We start from the raw sequence: 24,343 nt of genomic DNA on the forward strand, positions 1-24,343 counted from the left end.
GCCCCTGCACAGTATAATATGCTCCACAGCAGGCCCTACACACTATAATGCTCCATAGTGGCCCCTGCACAGTATAATATGCTCCACAGCAGCCCCTACACAATATAATGCTCCACAGCAGCCCCTACACAATATAATGCTCCACAGTGGCCCCTGCACAGTATAATATGCTCCACAGCAGCCCCTACACAATATAATGCTCCACAGCAGCCCCTACACAATATAATGCTCCACAGTGGCCCCTGCACAGTATAATGCTCCACAGTGGCCTCTGCATGGTATAATATGCTCCACAGTGACCCTTGCACTGTATAATATGGGGAGTGTTAGATTAAATTTTAATTATCAATTTATTCAAGACAAAAACTTTAAAGTGGGTGATATTGGAAGATTGCACAAATGAACACGTTTGGAGCAATCTGCGTATATTACGCGGAAAAGACACATGAACAAAGTTGTCATCTTTTTCAGACATGCGCGGTAAACATGGACGGACGTAAAGCGGAGGCTCGGTACTTCGAGTCCACATCATTGCACTTTACATTCTGAGAAGGAATGAGGCTTGACAACAAAGTGTTCGTTTGAAACTAGAAAACAAAGAACAAGAAACTCTAAGTGAAGAAACAGCCACTATCGTCGCACGCCACCAGCAACATGGCGCTTCCCGACATTGTATTTAGTTATAAGCTTGGCGCACACCAGAGGGCGCTGTGACTACAAGGCCAGGCCGGCATACCTGTGACCTGGATATAAAAGCCGCGCTTCCAGCAATTGTCGGCCTCTCTTGTACTCGCTGCCGAGCAGGGTGCCGGCGACAAGGTGCTTTCCTGAGGGCGACCGGGGCGCCAAGCTCTAAAGACGTAAAAATAGGAAGGGTAACTACATGACACACACACTGCTCGGTACACGAGTCATTTCGTAAGATTGTAACCCCCCGGTCTCTCCACGGAACGTCAGCCGGTCACCTGCTCTTTGCCTGTCACGTTGCATCTAGTGAAACCACCATACATGTAGCTGCTGCCCACAGAACTCCCTCCTCTGTTCACAAGTGAAACGTGTGCGAATATCTGCCCTCCGCAGTGAAGCCTGGTGTGTGCAGTGCCCTGGGTGGAGAAGGGCTCCCATAATACGTCCGCCCGCCATCAAGCCCTCGCCATATACCTGTTGCTGCCGGCTAGCCACACATCTTTGTATAAACGCCTTAATATCCCGTTACTTCTCCTGTGGAGATCCAGCTGGTCCTTCTTCTAGTTCGGTCTAAAATCTGGTTGGGTGATGCACACAGCTACCAGCAGTTATCCTATGGCCTCCCTTTATGTGGGTGACCTCCATCCAGATGTCACAGAAGCCATGCTATATGAGAAGTTTAGTCCGGCTGGGCCTGTGCTGTCTATTAGGGTCTGCAGGGACATGATCACAAGAAGATCCCTTGGGTATGCTTATGTCAACTTCCAGCAACCTGCAGATGGTGAGTGTATGGTGGTGTAATGAGGGCCTAACCTAGGTCACTAAGCTGCATTCAACTTGCACTATAAGGGCTGAGGTCCAGATGTATGATACATGATCTCAATGGAGTTTCTTTTAAACAATTTGGCTTAGTTTATATTGAGGTCGTATATTGCAGCAGATTTCTGTTTATAAGGTGAAACCTCAAATGAGGGTAGATTGATGTGGCAACTTGAGCTAGGTTCACACCTGCGTTCGGGGTGGTCCAATTGGGCACAACCCCCAAATGGAAACCTTATCCGCTTATATAAAGCGGTTACCTATGGACCTCATAGACTATAATAGGCGTCTGATGGGGTTCTGCCCAAATAGCGCGAAAAATGCAGAGAGAAAAGCACTGCTTGTGATGCTTTTGTCTCTACATCTTTTAAACTGGTTCAGGGATGGATTTCCTGAACTTAGTACAAGCACTGGTGTGAACCCAGCCTTACAGCGACTGGTAGATGTTCTGGTTGCATTCCACGTGCTCAGGGCATGCTGTGATTTCTTTTCTTGTAAACATAGTTGCATGTGGTTGTCCATAAAGACTGCTTTGTGACCAAGTTGTAATAGCCTTTGTTAGTGGTTTTTGTGTGTTCTACTTTCTATCAAAACTATCGTGTGGTAGTACCCTTTGTTATATGGCCGTATGGGATTGTGTTTACAAAGCTGTAATGAACCTTCATGTAGGTAAGGGATTGGACTATTTACTTTATTATATATATATATATTTATTAATAATTTCTTATTACAGCACATATGCATTACTTGAATGTTTGCCGAACCCGCCAATTTTGGTGGCACCATTAGTCTAAAGCTAGGTTAACTGTAGTACTCGGTTTCTATCCTTTGGTCTGCATGGGGACCCAAAGATTAGAAATCCTGTCTGCCTAAAACAGCAGTTACCCGTAGACCCCATAGGCTATAATGACGTCTGCCGGGTTGCCACCAGTTTTATACTGAAATGCCTGCTGGACTCTTCTCTCTGCCAATTTAAGTGGAATCTCAAGCAGATTTGCCCGAACACTAGTGTGAACCTAGTGTAAAATTTATGAGGGGGTTTCCTGACTCTTCCTCAAGCTGCATTTATCTTTACTGCATTTATCTTTATTTTCACCAGGGCTGTGTAGTTGGGACCAATTTTGGATGGACTCAAAAGTTAAAATTCATTATTTTTTGTACAATTATTAAATAATTAGATGCCCATCTTTTTCATTTTTACTTTCATAGTATGGTAGTCGCTGGCTTTATAATGTAGAAGAGTTTTGCAGCTTCTGACTGTCTATGCCTGCGAGACATTTATGAAGGAGTTGGGCTGTGGTAAAATATAGGCAAAGTCTGTCTCCGTAGCCCTGGTTCTCACGGAAGAAAAGGTAGTTTTAAGTGGCTAATTTCCTTCTAGATATTACATGGGGGGGTCTGGAAAAATATCTGAGCAAATGTCTTTGGCCTCCTTTTGGATATTCTATTCCATATGTGCCAACTTTATACTGCAGGTTTTCCATTGCAGATATGGCAGCAAATGGCTGGAAATATCTGTGTTAGGCTGAACCAAGGCTTCTATTTTCCACCACCAGACTCAGACTCCTAGTACAACTCAAGTGCCTTCATAAATAGTTGACAGCCAGGGCCAGTCAGAAGCAGGTTTTTTTTTTTTTTTAAGGATATATCATCAGTATAAAAACATTAGGGGTACAGCGCCTCCTCCAATCAGCTGTTTGAAGAGTGCAGCATGTTGTGCTGGGTATTGCAGCTTATGCCCTTTAAATATGACTGACTTCATATCGCTTGTGAGGTGGAATTAGTGTTTGTCTGAATGCTTCTACCAATTCAGACAGCTGATTCTTAAAGTTGGGTCATTAGTATTTATCCTATACCTAAAATTGCAAAAAAAAAAGTACATGTGAATATAAGAAATTTTGTAATATATCTTAAGGTGTAATCAGATTTTGTTGAATTTTTTTCAAATTTTAGAACAGAGCAAGAATCAGGCATAAAGAACAGGCAGAAGCCATGTTATGAGACAGTACTCAAACACACAACCAGGTCACATCGAAAATTGTAATATACCGAAAGGAGATGTTTCCTTTTAAACTTTTTAGGCTGCTGTCTTACTCCTGGTTTACATGTATTCTGTCCGGTTAGTCTGCATAGAGACGACCCCCCCCCCGGACGGAATACAATTGCAAATGCTGTGCTGTCAAAGCGCATGGATCCCCATGGGCTTTGACAGCACAGCGCTTGCAATTGTGATTGTATTCCGTCCGGGGGGTCTCCATGCGGAATCTAACCGGACAGAATACAAACGCTAATGTGAACTGACCCTTATTCCTTGCCTTCAGTCAGAATGTTTGTATAGAATCTAGTCCTGTTCACATCACACCCAGAACTCTATGGAGAGAGAAGGGGGATGAGGCTATTAATTGATTCTCATTCAGCTTCTTACCTCTTAGTATAGCATTGTTAAGAGTTACCTGGCACACACACTAGCAGAGTGTAGCTGAACCAGTTGTGTAATATCCTATAGCCTTTACTAGTCCATAGACTAGGGGTGCCCAATACGTCGATCGCGGGATGCAGCCAGGGATCCCCGGTGTCTGCAGGCCCCGCCTGCAAGTGTCCGGAGATGACTCAGCCTGCGCTGTGAACAAGCAATCCGGACACTTGCAGGCCGGGCAGCAGCAGCTCCGGGGGATGACGCGCTCCCCACTCTTAGGGATGAAGGGAGCCGGGGTGCTGCTTGTTCACAGCGCAGGCTGAGAGTCATCTCCGGACACTGACAGGCAGGGCTGCCGCAGCCCTGACTGCGAACGAGTGCAAGGCCTCGGCCTGCCAGTGTCCAGAGATGATTCTCAGCCTGCGCTGTGAACAAGCAGACACTGGAGAGCTGTCTCCTGCTCTCCCGTCCCGCCCTGGCCTGACCACAGGCCCCGCCCACAAAAAGTGGGTAGTAGATCTTATCCCTTAGTCAGTTTATAAAGTAGCTCACATGCTGAAAAAGTGTGAGCACCCCTGCCATAGACTAATATGTATAAATTCTCAGCGGGATAAATGGAGGACAAACATTTATTATAATAGTTTTATATTTACATGTACTATTCAATTTTGAAAAGTGTTTTTTTTATTTATTTTATAATTAGATGTATGCGTGTTAAAACTATATAGGCAGTTATAACTGATGTAGGAAGCCACAATTTTATGTGCAATTTCTTAACTATTTTACATTCTAAGCTAAAAACTCCATACACTTACCAGTGGCAAAAATTCTATTTACCGTATTTTTCGGACTATAAGACGCACCTAGGTTTTAGAGGAGGAACATGGGGAAAAAAAATTTTATAGCAAAAAAATGGTAAAATATTTAATATATGGGAGTTGTAGTTTTGCAACAGCTGCAAGGCCACATTAACAGGTGACCCTGCATCTGTACGGAGATCCATAGTTCTTTTTTGTGGGGCCAGATGTACTTTTTAGTTCTGCTATTTTAGGGAATGTCTATTGCTTAGATCACCTTTTATTTAAATCAGAGGCAAAACAGTGAAGAAGAAAAAAAAACTCGGCGGTTTGAAAAATATCAGTAGACCGGGCATTTTTGGACACAGGGATTCCTAATGTATATGTGTTTCACAGTAATTTTCTACTTTTATTTGTATTCTAGGGAAAGGAGGTGATTTAGAAGTTTTATTTATTTTATTTTTTTAAAGCTTTTTTTTTTTTTCACTATTTTATTGCCCCTTCCCCCTAGGTGGCTTGAACCTGCAATCATTTGATTGCAAGTCCCATAGACCGCAATAGAAGTGTATTGCCGTCAATGGGAGATTCTCTACATTACTATTACAGCTGGTCATAGACGAACCGCAATAGTAATATAGCTATGACAGGCCTGGGAGCCTTCAGTTGGCTCCCGGCTGTCACTAGAACAGGTCAGCTCCTGCGACCTCACCCCACAGGAGCCGACCTGCAACTTTAAAGGTATTCTACACTTTGGGGGGAAGAAGGGTTAAGTTTTAATTCCCGCAATTAGAATGCATTCTAATTGCGGGCATTAGCTTTGGGCCTCCACGTATAGTGGAAACCTGGTTGCTATGGCGACCGCTCTGCAGCAGAGCGGCCGCCATTATTCTTAAAGACCCGGCAATAGAACGGCAGATGCCGGGAAGGGAGTTTTAGACGCCGGGGCCTGCAGCATTGCCATGCTCCTATCGCTGCAGGAAGCCAGCAGCGGCAGGAACATGGCTGGACGTTTGGACTGTAAGACGCACCCTCATTTACCCCAGATTTTTTTGGGAAAAAAGTGCGTCTTATAGTCCGAAAAATACGGTAACACCCCGTTTTCATTGCCCATGAATGCTATGTACTTTTCCCACTGTATATGTGTATCATACAGTATAAGATGTTTGAAAGACTATTGTATTGATGACCTATACTTGGGCTAGGTCATCCGTTTCAGATCAGAGTTTGGCTGAGCACCACTTTCTCGTCTCGTGTGAGTGATGTCTTGTAAATTAGGCACATGACCGTGCTGCGTCTTTCAGACAAACACAGCTAATTCAACCATTTCAAAAGGCTGGTTGTCAGGGTTGCTGGGTGTCAGGCCTCCACTGATAAGACTGTCATCAGTATTCTAGTCTTGAAACCCCCTATTTTGGTTGCAATTACTATTTCATTCTTCTTCCACTAGTATTCCTGTGTGTGTTGGTGTCAGTTGTGGGTGGTTGTATTCGGCATGTAAATCTGCCTTACTATAAATAAACTCCTCTGCATTCCAGTAGCTTCTCCTGCTGGGGAGTTCAGTACTTTATTACCTGACCCCAGTGCATGTGTCCCAGTTACTGTGTGAATAACTTTACTGGGACGGAGTGGTATTGAGTCACAGTAGCCAGATGTTCAGTACAGAAACTGTAGTAGGATACATTTGCCAAGTAGTCATTGAAAGGAACACAGAATATTACTTTGCCATTTGCTAGTGAACAGGCTTGGCTTTAAGAAACTGTTGTAGAGGATGGATTTGCTGTGTTTCCATTTTGGTGCATGGCAAATGTGACCCTTGTAATATGATTAAAGTATCTAGATTTCATTAGTGACTGTATTTTCCATAGGCTGTTCCACAAATTGAACACGTCTCTGTAGTCCTGTGCAATGTTAGATTAACACTCAGTGCAAAAACTCCAACTCTGCCACTTTTTAGCCAGTTTACTTGCACTTTTACAGCTTTGGTTCTTTCATCAAGCTCTTACCATGTGACTCAGGGAACTACATCTCCCAGCAGTGCATTGCACTGTAGGTGTGTGAGCGCCATGTACTGCTCTGCCATATGCGTAGTATGAGCGAGCAGAGAAATGTGAAAGCAGAGGTCTGTGGACAAAGAACATCATGTCCACCATCTCTCTGCTGCTGGCGGTCAATAGGTGAATAATCTTGATAATTCTTTATTTTTAATCTGTTTCAAGAACTTTTTTGACTTTTTCTAAGGCATAATTCATTTAATGGAAATACCCCTTTAATATTTGCTTTTGTTGAATCTGTTTGCAGCTGAGCGTGCTCTGGATACCATGAACTTTGATGTGATCAAAGGAAAACCTATTCGAATTATGTGGTCCCAGCGTGACCCATCCCTTAGGAAATCTGGAGTGGGCAATGTTTTCATAAAGAATCTTGACAAATCAATCGACAACAAAGCACTTTATGACACCTTTTCTGCATTTGGCAACATTCTTTCTTGTAAAGTAAGTTCAGCACCCTCTTGGTTATGTATTTTTTAAAATATTTTTTAATTTGTAGTCCTCCTAACTCTTTAATGGATTTCTTCTGCAGGTGGTGTGTGATGAGAACGGCTCCAAGGGATACGCTTTTGTGCACTTTGAGACACAAGATGCTGCGGATAGAGCCATAGAGAAGATGAATGGCATGCTTCTCAACGACCGCAAAGTGTGAGACTATATGTGGCTGTATGGTACTTGAGAATGTGTGGTGAAAAGGGTATATATTTTACACTGCGCCAATTCTATGCCGCTGAGCGGACTGTGGAAAGTGCCAATAAACACTCCCTTATTTCACTCTTTAGGGACCAGGGTGGAGAGCTTCTGTAGAACTGTTCACATTCTAACAGACTAGGTGTGGCCTTTTAATTTTATGGTTGTCCATTTATTCAATTGAGTTTTGTAGTACTACATTCTTCCTACTGGATAAAAGTGAGGCTGTCACAACTTTGCTTAGTGACTTCACCCAGTTGTGCAGTACTGTAAACTGCAGTGGGGATATCCACAAGAGAACCCATGTTATGCAATCCGAATAGTCTAATTATTACATATTTTTGTTGTATAGGTTTGTTGGTCGTTTTAAGTGCCGAAGGGAGAGGGAAGCAGAACTTGGAGCTAAAGCCAAGGAATTCACAAACGTTTACATCAAGAATTTTGGGGAAGATATGGATGATGAGCGGCTGAAGGAGACTTTCAGCAAATACGGTAACTGCGTGAAATCGTGATCCCATCAAGTGACTACTTGCTTCTGGCTTAGTGTGTGCCGTGGATAACTTCGTGAGCTCCTTGGCCTTGCCCATGCATGTGGGCTTCTGGTTTCACGCGTATGCCGTGGTTAACCTAATGAAATCTGACTCTGCTCCCGCATGTGGGCGCCTGGTATCAAGCGTGTGCCGTGCACCTGCATGCTGTGACCCTGTGACCTCTGTGGTTAACTGGTGTCTCTTGGCTGCAGGGAAGACTCTGAGCGTTAAGGTGATGACTGACCCGAGTGGGAAGTCCAAAGGGTTTGGCTTTGTCAGCTTTGAAAAACATGAAGATGCAAATAAGGTAAGGGCTCCCATGGGGACCAGGCAGACAATGTCTGCAGGGGAAAACCAGGTACTTGGGAGCTCTGCAAAGATTCATTTTTATTAATGTGGGAAAAGCAAAATTATTATTAAACTCTAAAAGTGGTTGTTTTTTTTTTTATAGGCCGTAGATGACATGAATGGAAGGGATGTCAATGGAAAAGTGATGTTTGTAGGCAGAGCCCAGAAAAAGGTTGAGCGGCAAGCAGAGCTGAAAAGACGGTTTGAACAGTTAAAGCAAGAAAGAATTAGTCGCTATCAGGTATGAATTGTTTATTAAAGAACTCTTACTGAAACTGTTTTTAAAATTGTCAGGGGAAGGAAGCTTTGGGTACATAGTTGCAGTTTTTTTTTCTTTTAGCACTCATCAGCTAGATAATGACACATTTAGAAGTGATTGGTAAAACACTGTACAAACCTGAATTCATAAGGCCTAGTTCACACAGGGCAAGAGGGGTGTATTTTGGTCCTTATTTTAATGCAGGAAGCTGTCAGAATAGGACCAAAATACGTCTTTCGCGGCTTCCCACTCTGGAATAGGCCCAAATAAATGGGCCAAGTCTGGAGCGTGCTGCTGCGAGGCAGATGCCGCGGCTGAATCAGCCTGAAGAAAGGGCAGCTCGCTTCTTTTTTTCCGTGAGCGGCAAGTAAGCTAGCGGTCTACATAGACCTCTATTGTGGGAGGGCGCATTGTGATGTGGATTCTGTGCCAATATCCACCCCCTCTTGCCCCGTGTGAACGAGCCCTAAGGGATGCAAAGCAGGCTATAGTCTGCTTCTGCATGTGCCTGTGAGCTGTATTCAGAAGGGAGGATTATGAAAGTGTGAAAGAAAAAAGTCAAATCACATTGCGGTTTTCATTTGCTTTAAGAAATGAAAGCTGTGATTGGTATGGACAACACAGTTCTTCCTTTAGACTCTTCTATAATCTGTTCATATGTGTGTTGTACAAGGAGTACAGACTCTCATTTGCAATTTTCAGTGTTGCGAAGGAGATATTTGAGCCTATTTTGTTATAGAAAAATCACTTAAAATAAAGCACCCTGTGTCACAAAAAATATTGAAAACAAACTTTTAAAGGGGTTTTCTAGGAATTATGGCTCTCTACCATGAGACCAGGGAATGTGAAGGGGGGGGGGGGGGGGTAGAAATTTACTCACCTCTCCCCAATACTCAATTCTCTTGCTGCTTTCCACGTTGCACGGGAGCTTGTTTTGGCAGAAGTCCTTCCTGTATGTGACCACTGAGGCCAGTCAATGATCTTTGGTCATAAGGTGTTACTACGTCCCTTGTGGTTGCCCATAATTTAAGGAGGTTTTCCCAGGCCAAAATGGATTTTTCATACTGATGATCATACACTGATCACACATAGGTCAGTTGTTCTCCGACAGCTGGAACCTGCACAGAAACTGTCTTGGTACCTTCTGGACACCAAAGTTCATGCAGCAGAAGGGGAAGGTGATGTTGGAGTGCAGAGTGTTTGCACGCTGCTCCGATTCAATTAATAGGAACAGCTCTGCGGCTACATCTACTGATAAACCTCAACATCACAAGGGCACAATATTACAGTCAAAATGCACTTTAAGGGGCTACTGAGAAAAAGACATAGATAATTGTGGAATCCATGTCATGACTCCAGGTAGTTGAGAGAATCCTTTTTTTAGGCTAAGGAGAACCGTAGCAAAAAAGCAATGTGGGGAAAAATCATGGCAGAAACGCATTATGGTTTATCCACAGCGCTTTTCCCAGGAAGTTCGCCGAGGCTTCCTATGAGGACTTTCTGCTTCATTTAAACCTATAGGGAAACCACCGGAGTTTCTGTAGATATAATTAACCTGCTGTAATTTTGAAATCTGAGTGTTTTAGAAATTTCAGCATTCCCACTGAGTTTTTTTTTCTGCAGTACGTAGATGGAATTCGATAGAATCCCTTCCCTCTTGCAGGGATTGTAAAACACTGCAGTTTTTGCTGCTGCATTTACACCATGTGGGCCCCGGTCTTAGTTTGTGTTCACATGGAGGAATTTGCTGCATATTTTTCCCCTGAATCCAGGGCAGATTCCTCCTGGAATCCACTTCCCATTTTTTTCAATAGGAGGCAGAGATCGCAGCATGTAGCGGAAAAAAGCGTCCTGCTCAATCTTACCGCTAAGTCTATGGGCCTAATCGGCTGGGGGATGCCGTGATGGAATGCTGGAGCACTGCATCAGCATCACGTCGCAGCTAGAAATTCCTCTTCGTTTCCTGCCGTGTAAACATGCCTCTAGAGTGTTTTTTGTTTTGAAGAAAAGATTTGATAAATCTCTATAACCTCATGATAACTTTCTAATTTTTTTTTTTTTCTTTTTACAGGGAGTAAATTTGTATATTAAAAATCTGGATGACACCATTGATGATGAAAAGCTGAGGAAAGAGTTTTCTCCATTTGGGTCAATCACAAGTGCCAAGGTGAGAAGGAGCTTCCTTTACACCCCCCTAAAAATGCGAAAGCACTGTAAAATAACTGCATTTGTATGATTGGCTACATAAAACAGTGAATGAACGGAAGAGAAGGCAGAGAAGCCTTGGAGACTTCAGTAGGCTTATGGCTATTATGGCAAAGGATCGACAGGCCCTGATCTCGTTCCCACTGCCGGCAATCCTTGCCAAAGTGGGAAAATGGTTGACTGAGGCGCCCGGGGGCCTTAAAGCCAATAATAATGGCAATAATACAGCAAAGACCTGGCTATGGCTAGCAGCTCAACTCCTGAGCGGCATATTTAATACTCAACATCGCCGTACTGTTGCGGCAGATATCAGAAAGGAGTTAAGAATGTTCTCTTAATTGGTGAGGGTTTGAGCATTCAGACCCTACTTGTGGAAGTGCTGAAGCTCCTCTTTCAAGGGTGTGTGTCACAGGAATATTTTTACCAAACGGAGTGTCTTGTAAGGCTGCTTCTAGACTTTCCAAAGATGTCTGTCTTCTGCATATCACTTGCACTTTTCATGAAAATTGGCATTTGACTTTGATGCATATTATATTTGCATTGTAATAGTGTATAGTGTCTCAGTGTGATGTGTATGGCAGACTGAGTCTGTTAGGATCCCAATTGCCATACAAATGCTTCTGCACCAATTGATATGCATGGTTGCCAATGAGCTTATAGAGTGCTCCCTCACTTTGTCATATCACTTTGGTATCAGTCAGTATTAATGGAAGCATCTAAGGTTTTGATCACCTAAGCTGTAGCAGCAGTTGTGGATGGCATGGACACAGATCCTAGATCTGTGCCATCTCCCTGTTGTATAATTGCAGTACTGTGCAGGGAATATATTTACACCAATGATCACTATGCAGTATTTCTGGATGGATGAAACCTTGGCTTTTATTTTATTATCAGAAGATGCAATTTTATTTAATTTTTTACCCATTTTCCCTATTCTCATTGCACTGTAACTTTATCCTGCACCTGTTGTGTTGTACAGGCAGGGGCAATACAGTGCTAGATAAACGCAGAGGATATCCAGACAGAGCATACTATGCATTGCGCTCTGTCTCTACACCTCTTCCACATTCCGATTTTTCAATGTTTAGAATGTTGTGGTTAATGTATAGCATTTCACCTTAATGCATAATATCTCTTCCAGGTAATGCTGGAAGATGGGCGTAGCAAAGGATTTGGATTTGTTTGCTTTTCTTCCCCAGAAGAAGCAACTAAAGCAGTTACTGAGATGAATGGGAGAATTGTAGGGTCTAAACCACTCTATGTGGCATTGGCTCAAAGAAAGGAGGAACGGAAAGCTCATCTGACCAATCAGTATATGCAGCGTATAGCAGGAATGAGAGCGCTTCCTGCCAACACCCTTATCAACCAATTTCAGCCTGCTCCTGGAGGATACTTTGTACCTGCTGTTCCACAGGTAAGGGTGGTGGAACTCCCGTTTTGAAAGGGGGTCTACCACCCCCAATATATTCAGCTGTTACTACTATATTAAATAGCACACTACAGGTGAACATATCTTTGTCAATTTTGAAGACTTGGAGAAAAAAACTTTGATATCTTCTGCAAGTGATAGTTTGTGCACTGAGGGTGGACCTGGAGCTCCTGGAGTATTTTTCTTGTTACTTAGGGCTCCCTACCATCTCCTGTCTATGCCCCATCCATGTAGTGGGTGTTGATCCTCCCACTGCTAAGAAGTCACCGATCCTACTTGAGCAGCAAAACCAGTGCTCCAGGAGCTTTAAGGCCAGTCCACGGTGTACCATCTGCCCTGTTTGCATATCACCTCAAAGTTTTTCTCCAGATCTATAAAAGTGACTTGCATAATAAAATCATGTGTATCACTAATTCAGTAGTATCAGTTAAATATGCTTGGAGGTGGTATTACTATATTCTCTTGTATCTTTTTATGGTATGACTTTTTTTTTCTTCTTTTTTTAGGCTCAAAACAGACCTACATACTATGCACCTAATCATATGACTCAAGTACGCCCAGGCCCTAGGTGGCAACAGGCAGGACGCCCTCAAGGTGAGGAGTTTTTGTAGAAACTGTTGATATACGGATATTTCCATAGGTTAAAGGATACGTTTCCCTTCATGCTGCCGGCTCTGAGAGCAGAATGTGGTGGTTACAGGCACTCTGGTTTAATCTGTAATTATGTATGAAGGTGCTGTTTTATTGCCAAACTTGCATTTTTATTTTTTTGTTGCTGCAGTGCCAGTGCTGAGATCTGGGATTGATAGGGTTTCTCGGAAAATAAGACCTACCTCAAAAATAAGCCCTCACATGATTTTTTTTGGGATATATGGAGTATGCTTGAAATTTAAGCCCTACTAAAAAAAAAAAAAAGAAAAAAAAGCCCTATTTAGTTTATTTCGAAAGTGTCGAGGCAGCTATACTTGTAAAAAAAAAATAAAAAAAAATACAGAAGGACAAATATAGTAGTCCCTTCATCAAGGAAAGTGGAAACACCCAAAAGAATCAGACATTGGCTTTTAGGGAGCTGTTTGTACAAGATGGCACTAGAGAGAGTTCTCCACAACAATAAGGGTTGACTAGTCCTGGGCTCTCACACAGATCAGCTAGTCCTGCTGGTATCACTGTTGTGGCTGCGTCTGGTCACCGGGGCAGCAAATGCTACACTTGGCCGCAGTGGAACGCTGATGCAATGGCAAAGAACCTGACAGTGACATGCCGTTGACAGAAGTGTGTGATTAGATTTGTGTGTGACGGCACATTCATCATTTGCACCTGCAGACTCTTAATTGTTTTATATAAGGGGGTCTGGTGAGTGGATTGTTCATGGAGGGGGAGAGAGAGACATCCCTTGAAAATTAAGCCCTTACCCATCTTTTGGAACAAAAATAAGACTCTTATTTTTGGAGAAACACGGTACATAGGTCAGTCAACAGTGGGGAAAGCCCACATGAATGCACCGTACTTCTGGCTCACAACTATGCTTCATATGGTGCTTCAATGAATAAGATGCAAGTTTACAAATTACAGCATATTCCTACATATAGCACATGCCTGCTTCTACTCCATGCTGCTTTCATCAGGTGAAATACTGCAGGCATGAATTAAATGACAAGTTCCCTTCCACCTTTCTTTTGTAAACTACTATAAGGAAAATGTTTGTTCTTGTACCGTGTTAGCCAGTGGGTAGGAAATATATGTAAAAATAAAACTTGATAGTCTTCAGTAGTTGATACCGTTTTAATGGCTAACTAATAATGATGACAGATTACAACGTTTCGGAACTCTCGGCTCCTTTCTCAAGTAAATTTAAAACCATTTCTGAAGGATGCATATTTATGTACAAAAGGGCATATAGAGATAGAATTCCAGGAGGAAGGGGGGTAAAGGGTTATTAGTAATAGGTACAAACAATGTAAACAATTCCAGGTTTTTATCAGTTCTCAGGGTCTCAGGTCAGTGATTTCTGAAAAATGCCATAAAACCATGTGTCAGATTTAGCCCCTTGTTCAGTGTTTGAACTACTATACTGACTGTTAGTTTTTGCTTTTCAGGCTTTCAACCCATGCCTAATGCACTGCGCCAAAGTGGCCCACGTCAGTCACTACGCCATATACCGCCATCAAGTACTCAGGGCACCCGTGGTATACCCAACGTAGCCCAGAGAGTTGGTGAGAAAACAGCTGTGACACTTCAGCTATTTGAGCTTTAAACTCTTACTAAAAAAAAATTGTAAAGATTCTTTTATATTAAGAGCCTTCTCACATGAACACAGAACAGTTCCTTTGCTTCACCTGCATTTATTACACGTAAGACTTGGTGAGAGTATTGTGCAGTAAATGTATTTCATCCCCTATTGTCCTTTTTATTACCACTTAAACATAGAGATGTGGTTTTTGCAAGCTTAAATATATTTTCTAATTTTAAAAAAATGTTCCTATGTTACAGTGCCCTGTCATGTGGCTATGAAGTGTAGTTATGTAGTTGAATATGTAATGATGCACTGTAAATTCATCCTGTCCCTGCTACCTAGTGCAGAAGGCAAGGTAAAACATGTGCTAAAAGAAATGCAAAGGAAATCCAGACAAAGCTTGCTTGAACTTGTTTTGTCTCTACACCTTTGCTACAGATGACCATTATTTGCATGGTAGTGCCGCAGATCAGCTGACTTCCACAGAATGTACAGACCTGCGTTTACAAATCAGCTCATATCTACTTGAATAGACACAGCCAACCAAGTCCAGTTCTATCAGTATTTAAAGGGATTCTACCATTAAAATGCCTTTTTTTCCTCTAACACATAGTAATAGCCTTAAGAAAGGCTATTCTTCTCCTACCTTTAGATGTCTTCTCCGCGTCGCCGTTCGGTTGAAATCCCAGTTTTTTTTAACGGTATGCAAATGAGTTCTCTTGCAGCACTGGGGGCTCGCCCCAGCGCTCGAACAGCACTGGGAGCGTCCTCAATGCTGCGAGAGAACTCTCCAGCGATGCCTCAATCTTCTTCAGGAACCCGCCTCTCTGCGTGTCTTCTTCCGGAGCTGGGTTTTAACCTTTCAGGCCTCGGGCAGAGCAGACTGCACATGCCTGCAGCCACAAGAAAATGGCCGCTTACACCATTATAGTCTATGGGGTCTGTGTGCTCGCACAGCAATTGCGATTGTATTCAGTCCGGGGGGTCTCCATGTGGACTCTAACCAGACGGAATACATACGCTAATGTGAACTGACCCTTAGGGAAAAGACTTCAACTGCCCCAAAATCTTTGGAATCCCTGTGTCCAAAAACCCACGGTCTAGAAGCTCCCATAGTAGGGAAAAAAATCAAAAGTGCCAAACTGCCATTTTTTCGTTATTTTGTCTCTGATAAAAATTTGAATAGTGATCAAAGCAGTTGACATTCCCCAGAATAGAAGTAAATGGTACATCTGCAAAAAGTTACCTTATCCAACCCCACACACAGAAACATGGAAAAAGTTTCAAGTGTCAGAATATGGCGATTTTTAAGGTGTTAAAATGTAAATAAAACTACATAGATTTGGTATCCCCGAAATTGTGTTGACCCATAGAATACAGGTGACTTGTCACTTTGGCTGCACAGTTAATGCCATAAAATGAAGCCCATAAATTTTCACAAATGCACTTATTGTCCTATTATTGTTTAGTCTGAATTTTTTTCTAGTTTCTCAGTACATTTTACAGAATAACAATTGGTACCATTGTGGAGAACAATTTGTCTCGCAAACATTAAAGGGTCAGACAAACGTTTTTTTTTCCCAGAGTAACATGTAAGAATAGCCTTAAGCAAGGCTACCTTTCGTTGTCTTCTCTGTTCCGTAGGAATCCCGAGTTTTAACGGTATACAATGAGTTCTCTCGCAGCCCTGGGGACGGGCCCCAGCCCTGGGGACGGGCCCCAGCCCTGGGGACGGGCCCCAGCCCTGGGGACGGGCCCCAGCCCTGGGGACGGGCCCCAGCCCTGGGGATGTCCTCAATGTTGCGCGAGAACTCTCTCCAGTGCCGCCTCAATCTTCAACAGCAACGTACTCTTCTTCCAGTGCAGGTTGCAGACTTCTAGGCCTCGGGCAGAGCAGATTGTACTTGCCCACAGGCCACAAGAAAATGGCCGCTTACAATACTATGTAAACGGCCATTTTCTTGTGGCCTGTGGGCATGCGCAGTCTGCTCTGCCCAAGGCCTAGAAGTCTGAAACCTGCATTGGATGAAGAGGATGTTGCTGATGAAGATGGAGGCGACGCTGGAGAGTTCTCTCGCAGCATTGGGGGGACGCCCCTAGTGCTGTAAGAGAACTCATTTGCATATCGTTAAACTGGATTCCTACGGAATGGCGGCGCGTAGAAGACAATGAAAGGTAGGAGAAGAATAGCCTTTCTTAACCCCTTCCCGACATGCGCCGTAATAGTACGGCGCGTGTCGGGTCTGTAACTATGGCGACCGCCCGGGAGCCGGGCGGCCGTCATAGCCGCCGGGTGTCTACTGCTTTAAGCAGTAGACAACCGGCTCTAATGCCTCCGATCAGTCCCCGGACCGATTGGAGGCATTAACCCCTCCGGCGCTGCTGTCAAAGGCGCTGGAGGCGCCATTTTCCCGGCGGCGCATGGGCGCCGCCATTTTGGCAGGGATCACCGGCTCCTGGAGCGTGCTCCAGGGCCGACCCCCCGTTGCCATGACAGCCGGGAGCCTTGTTAAAGGCTCCCAGCCGATCTGCAAATTCTCTCTTTTGCAGGCTGGTGTATACAGCCTGCAAAAGAGATGATGATTTTTTGCAATGCATTGCAATGCATTAGCATTGTAATGCATTGCATTAGTGATCAGACCCCTTGGGGTTCAACACCCCTAGGGGGGTCTAATAAATGCAAAAAAAAAAATAAAAAAAAAAGGAAAAAAAATATAAAAAAATATAAAAAGTATTAAAAGTTCAAATCACCCCCCTTTCCCTAGAACAAATATAAAAGTAATTAAAAACTGTGAAACATATACAAGTTAGGTATCCCCGCGTCCGAAATCGCCCGCTCTACAAATCTATAAAAATATTTTTCCTGTTCGGTAAACGCCGTAGCAGGAAAAGTAGTCAAAAGTGCCAAACCGCCGTTTTTTTCACTGTTTTAATTCTGATAAAAATTTGAATAAAAAGTGATCAAAGCAATAACATTTCCCGAAAATGGTAGAACTAAAAAGTATACCCGGCCCCGCAAAAAAAGACGCCCTATGCATCCCCGTACACATATGTATAAAAAAGTTACGGCCGTCGGAATATGGCGACTTTTAGAAAAAAAAATTTTTAACACCGTTTTGGAATTTTGTTTTAGGGGTCAAAATGTAAATAAAACCATATAAATTTGGTATCCCTGGAACCGTACCGAAACACAGAATATAGGGGACATGTCATTTTGGCTGCACAGTGAACGCCGTAAAACCAAAGCCCGTAAGAAAGTCGCAGAAATGCATATTTTCTTCAAATCCACCCCATTCTGAATTTTTTTCCTGCTTCCCAGTACATTATATAGAATAATTAATGGTGGCATCATGAAGAAAAAATTGTCCCGCAAAAATTAAGACCTCATATGGCTCTGGGAGCGGAGAAATAAAAAAGTTATGGGGTTTAGAAGGAGGGGAGTCAAAAACGAAAATCAAGAAATGCCATCGGCGGGAAGGGGTTAAGGATATTCTGACGTGTTACTCAGAGAAAAAAAATTTTGAAACATAGGATCCCTTTGACCTAACATGGCTCTGTAAACATGGCTCTGTTTTCCATCGGACCCAAATGCTGTCTAGGTCATGACTTCACTTGAACACTTGGGTCCATCATCAACATCCCCAGGTCCAGGCACTTGACACTACCTGGACAGCCCCTTTTAATGGCATATCCTTTAGTCAAGGGCGCTGATAGGATGGTATAAATTCAAATTAATTTAATTGATTTCAGCAAGCTCTTACTGTTTGAGATCAATTTTGGATATTGCCCAGCCCTACCCATAATGGAATAACAACTTCAAACTATGCAATTGTCTGTTTTGTATATCCATTTAGAAGTGCTAATACATTTTTTTTTTTTTTTCTCTTCGTTAACCTACAGGTGTATCGTCTGCTACTCAGACCTTAGGCCCACGACAACCAGTCTCCGCTCCACCCCCTCGAGCTGTGCCTCCATACAAGTACACACGTTGCCCACTCCCTGGAGTTCAGCCTCTGCAGGTACTTGCTTGCCTGTTGCCTATTTGCTGAAATATAGTAGTCTGCTATAAGCAAAACTACCTAATACAGCTTCGTAAATAATGACCAACATTCAGAATTTCTGTATGTATACGGCGATTTCATACATGTGTAGCACAACATTTAAAACTCCTTTGACTCCCTTTTGAGTGTTTATCAACCTTCCTTGCATGTTAGGAACAAGTTGCTTGTGCAATGTAAATATCACGTCCTTGCATCCAGGCTGAGATACCAAGCCTCCTTGTATGCAATGGTCTTCATTTGTAGCTCAGAAAGTTTGTGTTCCCCGGAGTATAGTTAAGTCATGCAGTTTGTGGTGGATTTCACCTCTAAGCACTAGAAGTGAAAATCTACACGTGAAATTGACATGCTGCAAATATAAGAATGCACACAGCTTTTCAATTTCTGCATGGAAGACCTTACTCTTTACATGATTTGCTGTTGCATTGTGTTGTGGATCATTCACTTTAAATCCTGCATAGAAAAATCTGTAGCGAATACACTTTAAGAATGTCTGCACCACCAGACCAAAATCTTATCACCAGTCATCCCACTTTGACCCCATCCTATAATGGATCTGCTTTGGATGGCAACCAGTCCAGTTGCAGATAAGTCTTTTGTATCTGCTGGACACAATCTTAAAAAGAACATTCCAAAACACCCAATTCCTGAAAGGGAACCTGTCACTGGAAAATGCTGATTGGGATGCGGGGAGAATGTTGTAGAGCAGAATGAATTAAGCAGATTGGATCCAGTTCTAAGCAGGCAGGTTCCTTGAGAACCGTTGGTGTCATCATTAGGAGGCACTCACGCTACCGTTGATGTCCGTTGCTGTCTTCTGTCATAAGATGACAGCCATAGACATTAAATTGTTGCAGAGAATGGTCAGACTGATTGTGTCTGTTCCCATTGACACTAATGTAAACATTACTGACGCCATCTTCTGTCATGTTACTGTTGTAATGGTAGATAGTCGTGGATGCTTTTCTGTCCTATTCTAGAACAGAACCCAGACTTGCCTGTCATCATTTGAAATGTCTCATGCTAAGATGTAGAGAAGTCATCAGGGCGGTGTAGTTACATGGCACAGTCGGCGTTGCAAACACATCCAGTGCAAACTAACATTTCTGATGTCTTACAATAGGGCTGTAAATCTGCAATTGGTGCCCCCATTGCACCCATTCTTAGGCTTGTATTCTTAGAAGATAGTGTGGTGCCTCCCTTGCTGCAGCTCCAATTCTCAGTCAGTTGATCAACTCTGCTTTACTCCTGCATTTATATAGTAATGTGTCTTTGTGCTTCGCAAACATAAGGATGGTATGAGTGCCAGCATATATCTTAGTAAATAGATTTATCTAGTACATTGAATTATATACTGTTACATGGTTTAGGGCATATATGCTAAGTGATGAAATAATCTTTCAATTAGAACCCCCAGCCTGCTGTTCATGTACAAGGGCAGGAGCCACTCACAGCTTCCATGTTGGCTGCTGCACCTCCCCAAGAACAGAAACAAATGTTGGGTAAGTCTGCTCTATTGTGCATGTTCTTGGGTGGTGGGGATTTTTTTTTTTTTTTGTGTTATGGGGGGTTGTTATGGCTTGGCAACTGGTGATAGAAGTATAGAGAATTTTTTTTTTTTTTTTTTTCTTTATAGGAGAGCGTCTCTTCCCTCTTATCCAAGCCATGCACCCCTCATTGGCGGGTAAAATAACAGGAATGCTGCTAGAAATTGATAACTCTGAGCTACTACACATGTTGGAATCCCCAGAATCTCTTCGCTCCAAGGTTAGTATCAACTTAAATTGCTTTTCTATCCAAACTAATATTGTGGTTTTTGGCTGTGCTGTTTGGTTAGCTAAACATTTTAGAGGACAGAGCATATTATGCTACAATTGTTTTCCCTTAGGTGGAAGAAGCTGTAGCAGTTTTACAAGCTCATCAGGCTAAGAAAGACGCTGCCCAGAAAGTGGGAATCGTTGCTGCTACCTCTTGAACCAGGGTATCCTGTAAGTATTTTGATATTTCTGTATACATTTAGATGTACGAATTCAAAAGAACGCTAAACCTAGAAATGAATGCTAAGAGCAAACAGGAAGTAAACTTGCCCTCACTGTTAGCAGCATTTTCTTCATGATCCTGACAGTTTTCAAATTCTGCAGAGAACAGAGGTGTTAGTCTCTTGCTGATCTGCTTCATCTTTAGCTGAACATCATTTCAGGAGCAGGGGTCAATCTTTCCACATTATGAAGGATGATGAGGCTAAGGTCATGTGCTATTGGGAGGCTTCTTTGTTTTTATTCTCATATTACCAGTAAAAAACTGAGAATTATACAAGGGAAAGGTGAAAAATAATGCAGGATGACCCGGGAGACTTTTGGGAGCATTTTCAGAATTCTGTTCTTTCTAGGCCAGGACGTAAATGCCACAATTTGGCTGCAGCAGAAGCGCTGTGGGAAAAATAGCACTGTTTTACAGTCACAACAAAGTGTATAGGTTTTTAGCGAATCACATGCCCACATTGCACTAAAAACCTCAGTACAGACACGCCGCGATCTCCAAAACTGGCACAGTTTTGGAAATCGCATGTCAATTATACCTACGGAAATGCTGATGGTTTCCCCATAGGTATAATTGTTAGTCTGCAGAGGAAACCTCTGCCAACTTTGTCTAAAGCGCTGCAGGAAAAGCCATGATGCATTGCCACTGTGGTTTTTCTCCACTTTTTTGCTGCAGGATGCCCTGTGGAGCCTTAGCCTTAAAGGAGTATTTCCATCTGGCTAATTACCATAGATGCCTGAAAGATGAGGGTCCCACCTCTTGGACCTGCATTTAGCGGTAGAATAGAGGCCCATGTCCATGACCACAGTGAAGAGAGAGATGGCCTTGCAAGAGCTTTTACAGCACCATACCTAGGTCTTTCTGGCTAGTCCCAACTGGGTGAGGAGATCAGAACCTGAACCCCAAGTTGCTCCTCACTCCTCTCCTGTATTAAGAGTAGCTAGCTACCTATTAGATGGAGTCTGGTAGGCTATATCTTTATAGTAGTAGTAAAGTCGGGCCCCCATAGCACATGCATTATGGAGCAACCTTAGGTTAGGTTCTGATCCTGTGACCTGGGTATGGAACCAAAATGAACACTTTCTCTGGAGATTTTTAGGCATTGTACCTAGTGTTGGTTCCAGAGTCCTTTTAAAGATGACCTTTCATGTTGTCTGAAAATGATGGTATTTTATACCACTTGAAACCCGAGGGATGTGCTGAATTCAGAGCACTGTAGGCTTTGCCGGTATGCGTACTCGTGCTGTTAGATTTGGCATCATTATTCCTCCTAGTCGAGGAATATCAAAATGATAAAAAAGTGCCGATTTCAGTACACTGACACCAGTATTGATGGTGTGTTATGCCATTAGAAAGCTGACAGAGGACATCAAAGGTCCTCTAAGTGTAAGCCAGTCTAATAGGTTGGCATCTCTAACAAAAAAAAAACCAAAAACCTGTGGAAGGGCCTTCATAGTGGGTGGTTTTCTCATGAGATGCTATTGTTGCTGTGGAAAGCCACTTGTCCACACGTATTGGTATCCTACTTTATCCTCTTTGCTTCTTTTTACACATTATTCTGCTTTATTACACTGTGCTCCAAATTATTATGCAAATAATATTCTCATATTTTCAAAAATTACATATATGAATTGCAGTCGTAATTTTCCAGTCATCAACTATTAGAGCACAATTAAAAGGTTTTTGAATAAACTGCCTATGGTAACAGTATATTTTAATAAAAACACAAAATGCACTCAAAATGCATGTTCTAAATTATGCACAGCAGAGTTTTCAACCTTTTTATTTTTATAAAGAACAAAAAAAATGGTCATTTGTGAAATTATAAGCATTAGCAGGATATTAAAAACTGAAATCAAACGGTTTTCAAGTCAAAACTTTATTCTAGATGATGTTACATTTGCACATAGGACCCCTTGTTTGAAAGGAGCTTCTGAACTCTCTTGTCCATTGAATTTGTCAGGTTTTGGATGGTTTCTGCTTCAATTGTTTTGCATGAGAACTGAATACCCTCCCAGAGATGTTGCTTGCCTCCCGCCATCATACACTCCTTTTGATGATGCTCCAGAGGTTCTCAATGGGGTTGAGGTCAGGGGAGCATGGGGGCCACACCATAAGTTTGTCCCTTTTTATGCCCATAGCAGCCAGAGGTGCAGATGTTATTTGCAGCATGAGACGGTGCATTATTATGCATGAAAATGATCTTGCTGCGGAATGCACGGTTCTTCTTCTTGAACCATGGCAGGAAGTGCTGTTTGAGAAACTCCATATACATTATGGAGTTCATCTTTACCCCTTCAGGGATCCTAAAGGGGCTGACAATCTCTCTCTCCCCATGATTCCAGCCCAAAACATTACTCCACCTCCTCCTTATTGGCGTCATAGCTGTATTTGCATGGGGTGTACATCAACTAGCCATCCTCCACTCCATCCATCTGGACCATCGAGCGTTGCACGGCACTCATCGGTGAACAAAACCGTTTCAGTCTTCATGTATTGTTTGGCCCACTGGAGCCGTTTCTGCTTGTGTGCAGTGGATAGAGGAGGTAGACAGGATGGCTTACGCACAACTGCAAACCTCTGAAGGACCCTGCATCTTGTTGTTCGGGGGACATTGGAGGCACCAGCAGCTTCAAAAACGTGTCTGCTGCTATGACAAGGCATTTTTGCAGTTGCTCTTTTAACCTGATGTAATTGTCTGTTGGAAAGAGTCCTCAATTTTCCCTTATCAGCACGCACACGTGTGTGCTGTGAATCAGCTACATACTTCTTGATTGTGCGATGATCACGATGAAGTGTCTTGGCAATGTTGATTGTAGTCATTCCTTGACCTAAATACTCCACAATTTGTTGCTCCTCAGCAGCCGACACATCCTTTTTCTTTCCCATTTTGGCAGAAAATGTAGGCTGCTTAATAATGTGGGCCTGCCTTCTTAAGTAGTCTTGCCTTTAATTAGACACACCTGCCAAACTAATTAGCACAGGCGTCTGCAATTGCTTTCAGTGATATAAAGAGCCCTGACACACATCACCATCAATGAGTTTAACTGACAAACAAAAAAATTCTTACCTTATCGCTCCTAAACACTTTTTGCATAATAATGTGGAACACATTGTAGATAGAGTTAGGTTAGAGTAGAAATGTTTTTCTAGTCCAGCAATTATGACTGTACAACTAATCACACACAGTTGAATTTCAGCCTAGAAATTTTGCAAACGTGCTTGGATGCAATAATTGACATGTATCATTGTCGGTTTGCACTGTAGGTGTTGGCCATGGCATGCTATTCTAGATCACAACAGATTAGCTTCCAGTGAGATCACATCCCTAGTCTACAACTTCTGCTTTGCTTCTCCCAATAGCTTAAGTTTTCTTATTCTACTGTCACTTTTTTTTCCCCCCAGAAATACAGAAGCCAAATAATCCCAGAATGTGTGAGTTTGGAAAGCGGCTGCCAAGAATCAAGTCTCGTCCACGTGCTGCTTATCTTGAGAGATGCCATCTGTTTGTAAAACATGGGGTCTTTGCACTGTCGCTTTATTGCTCTTAGGATGAGACGTTGCATCTTGAGTGAACATCTCCAGGATTCTTCCGCAGAACTTTTTTCCCCCTAATTGCAAAGGATTTTTATTTTTTGCAGTTTTAAGTTTGAAAAAAATTTGAATGAGATCTAAACCATTTTCTCAATGAAATAGTAAAAGGTTTTGAGTCCAATGAATTTGAGTTTGCAATTTTTATCAGTGTTATAGCCTGCTTTTTGTTTTCCCTTTTTCTGATGTCTTA

General features: G+C 42.7%; 1 protein-coding gene and 2 non-coding genes across 3 annotated transcripts; all 3 read left to right on the forward strand.

Annotated features, from left to right (window-relative positions):
- The first annotated feature begins 770 nt into the window (after nt 1-770).
- On the forward strand, nt 771-24,278 carry PABPC4 (poly(A) binding protein cytoplasmic 4). The gene is made up of 15 exons (XM_075264770.1): nt 771-1,468; nt 7,018-7,211; nt 7,300-7,415; nt 7,810-7,949; nt 8,200-8,294; nt 8,439-8,576; nt 10,666-10,761; nt 11,941-12,213; nt 12,735-12,822; nt 14,325-14,441; nt 18,362-18,480; nt 19,928-20,021; nt 20,156-20,286; nt 20,408-20,507; nt 23,965-24,278. The coding sequence occupies exons 1-14, from the start codon at nt 1,276-1,278 to the stop codon at nt 20,492-20,494; spliced, it is 1,881 nt and encodes a 626-aa protein (XP_075120871.1). The 5' UTR covers nt 771-1,275; the 3' UTR covers nt 20,495-20,507; nt 23,965-24,278.
- On the forward strand, nt 11,741-11,869 carry LOC142196402 (small nucleolar RNA SNORA55). Its single transcript, XR_012715231.1, has one exon. It is a non-coding gene; the product is annotated as a small nucleolar RNA SNORA55 (small nucleolar RNA).
- On the forward strand, nt 14,771-14,901 carry LOC142196403 (small nucleolar RNA SNORA55). Its single transcript, XR_012715232.1, has one exon. It is a non-coding gene; the product is annotated as a small nucleolar RNA SNORA55 (small nucleolar RNA).
- Nucleotides 24,279-24,343: the final 65 nt, after the last annotated feature.

Source organism: Leptodactylus fuscus, chromosome 2 (assembly GCF_031893055.1).
Source record: "Leptodactylus fuscus isolate aLepFus1 chromosome 2, aLepFus1.hap2, whole genome shotgun sequence".
Taxonomy (NCBI): domain Eukaryota; kingdom Metazoa; phylum Chordata; class Amphibia; order Anura; family Leptodactylidae; genus Leptodactylus; species Leptodactylus fuscus.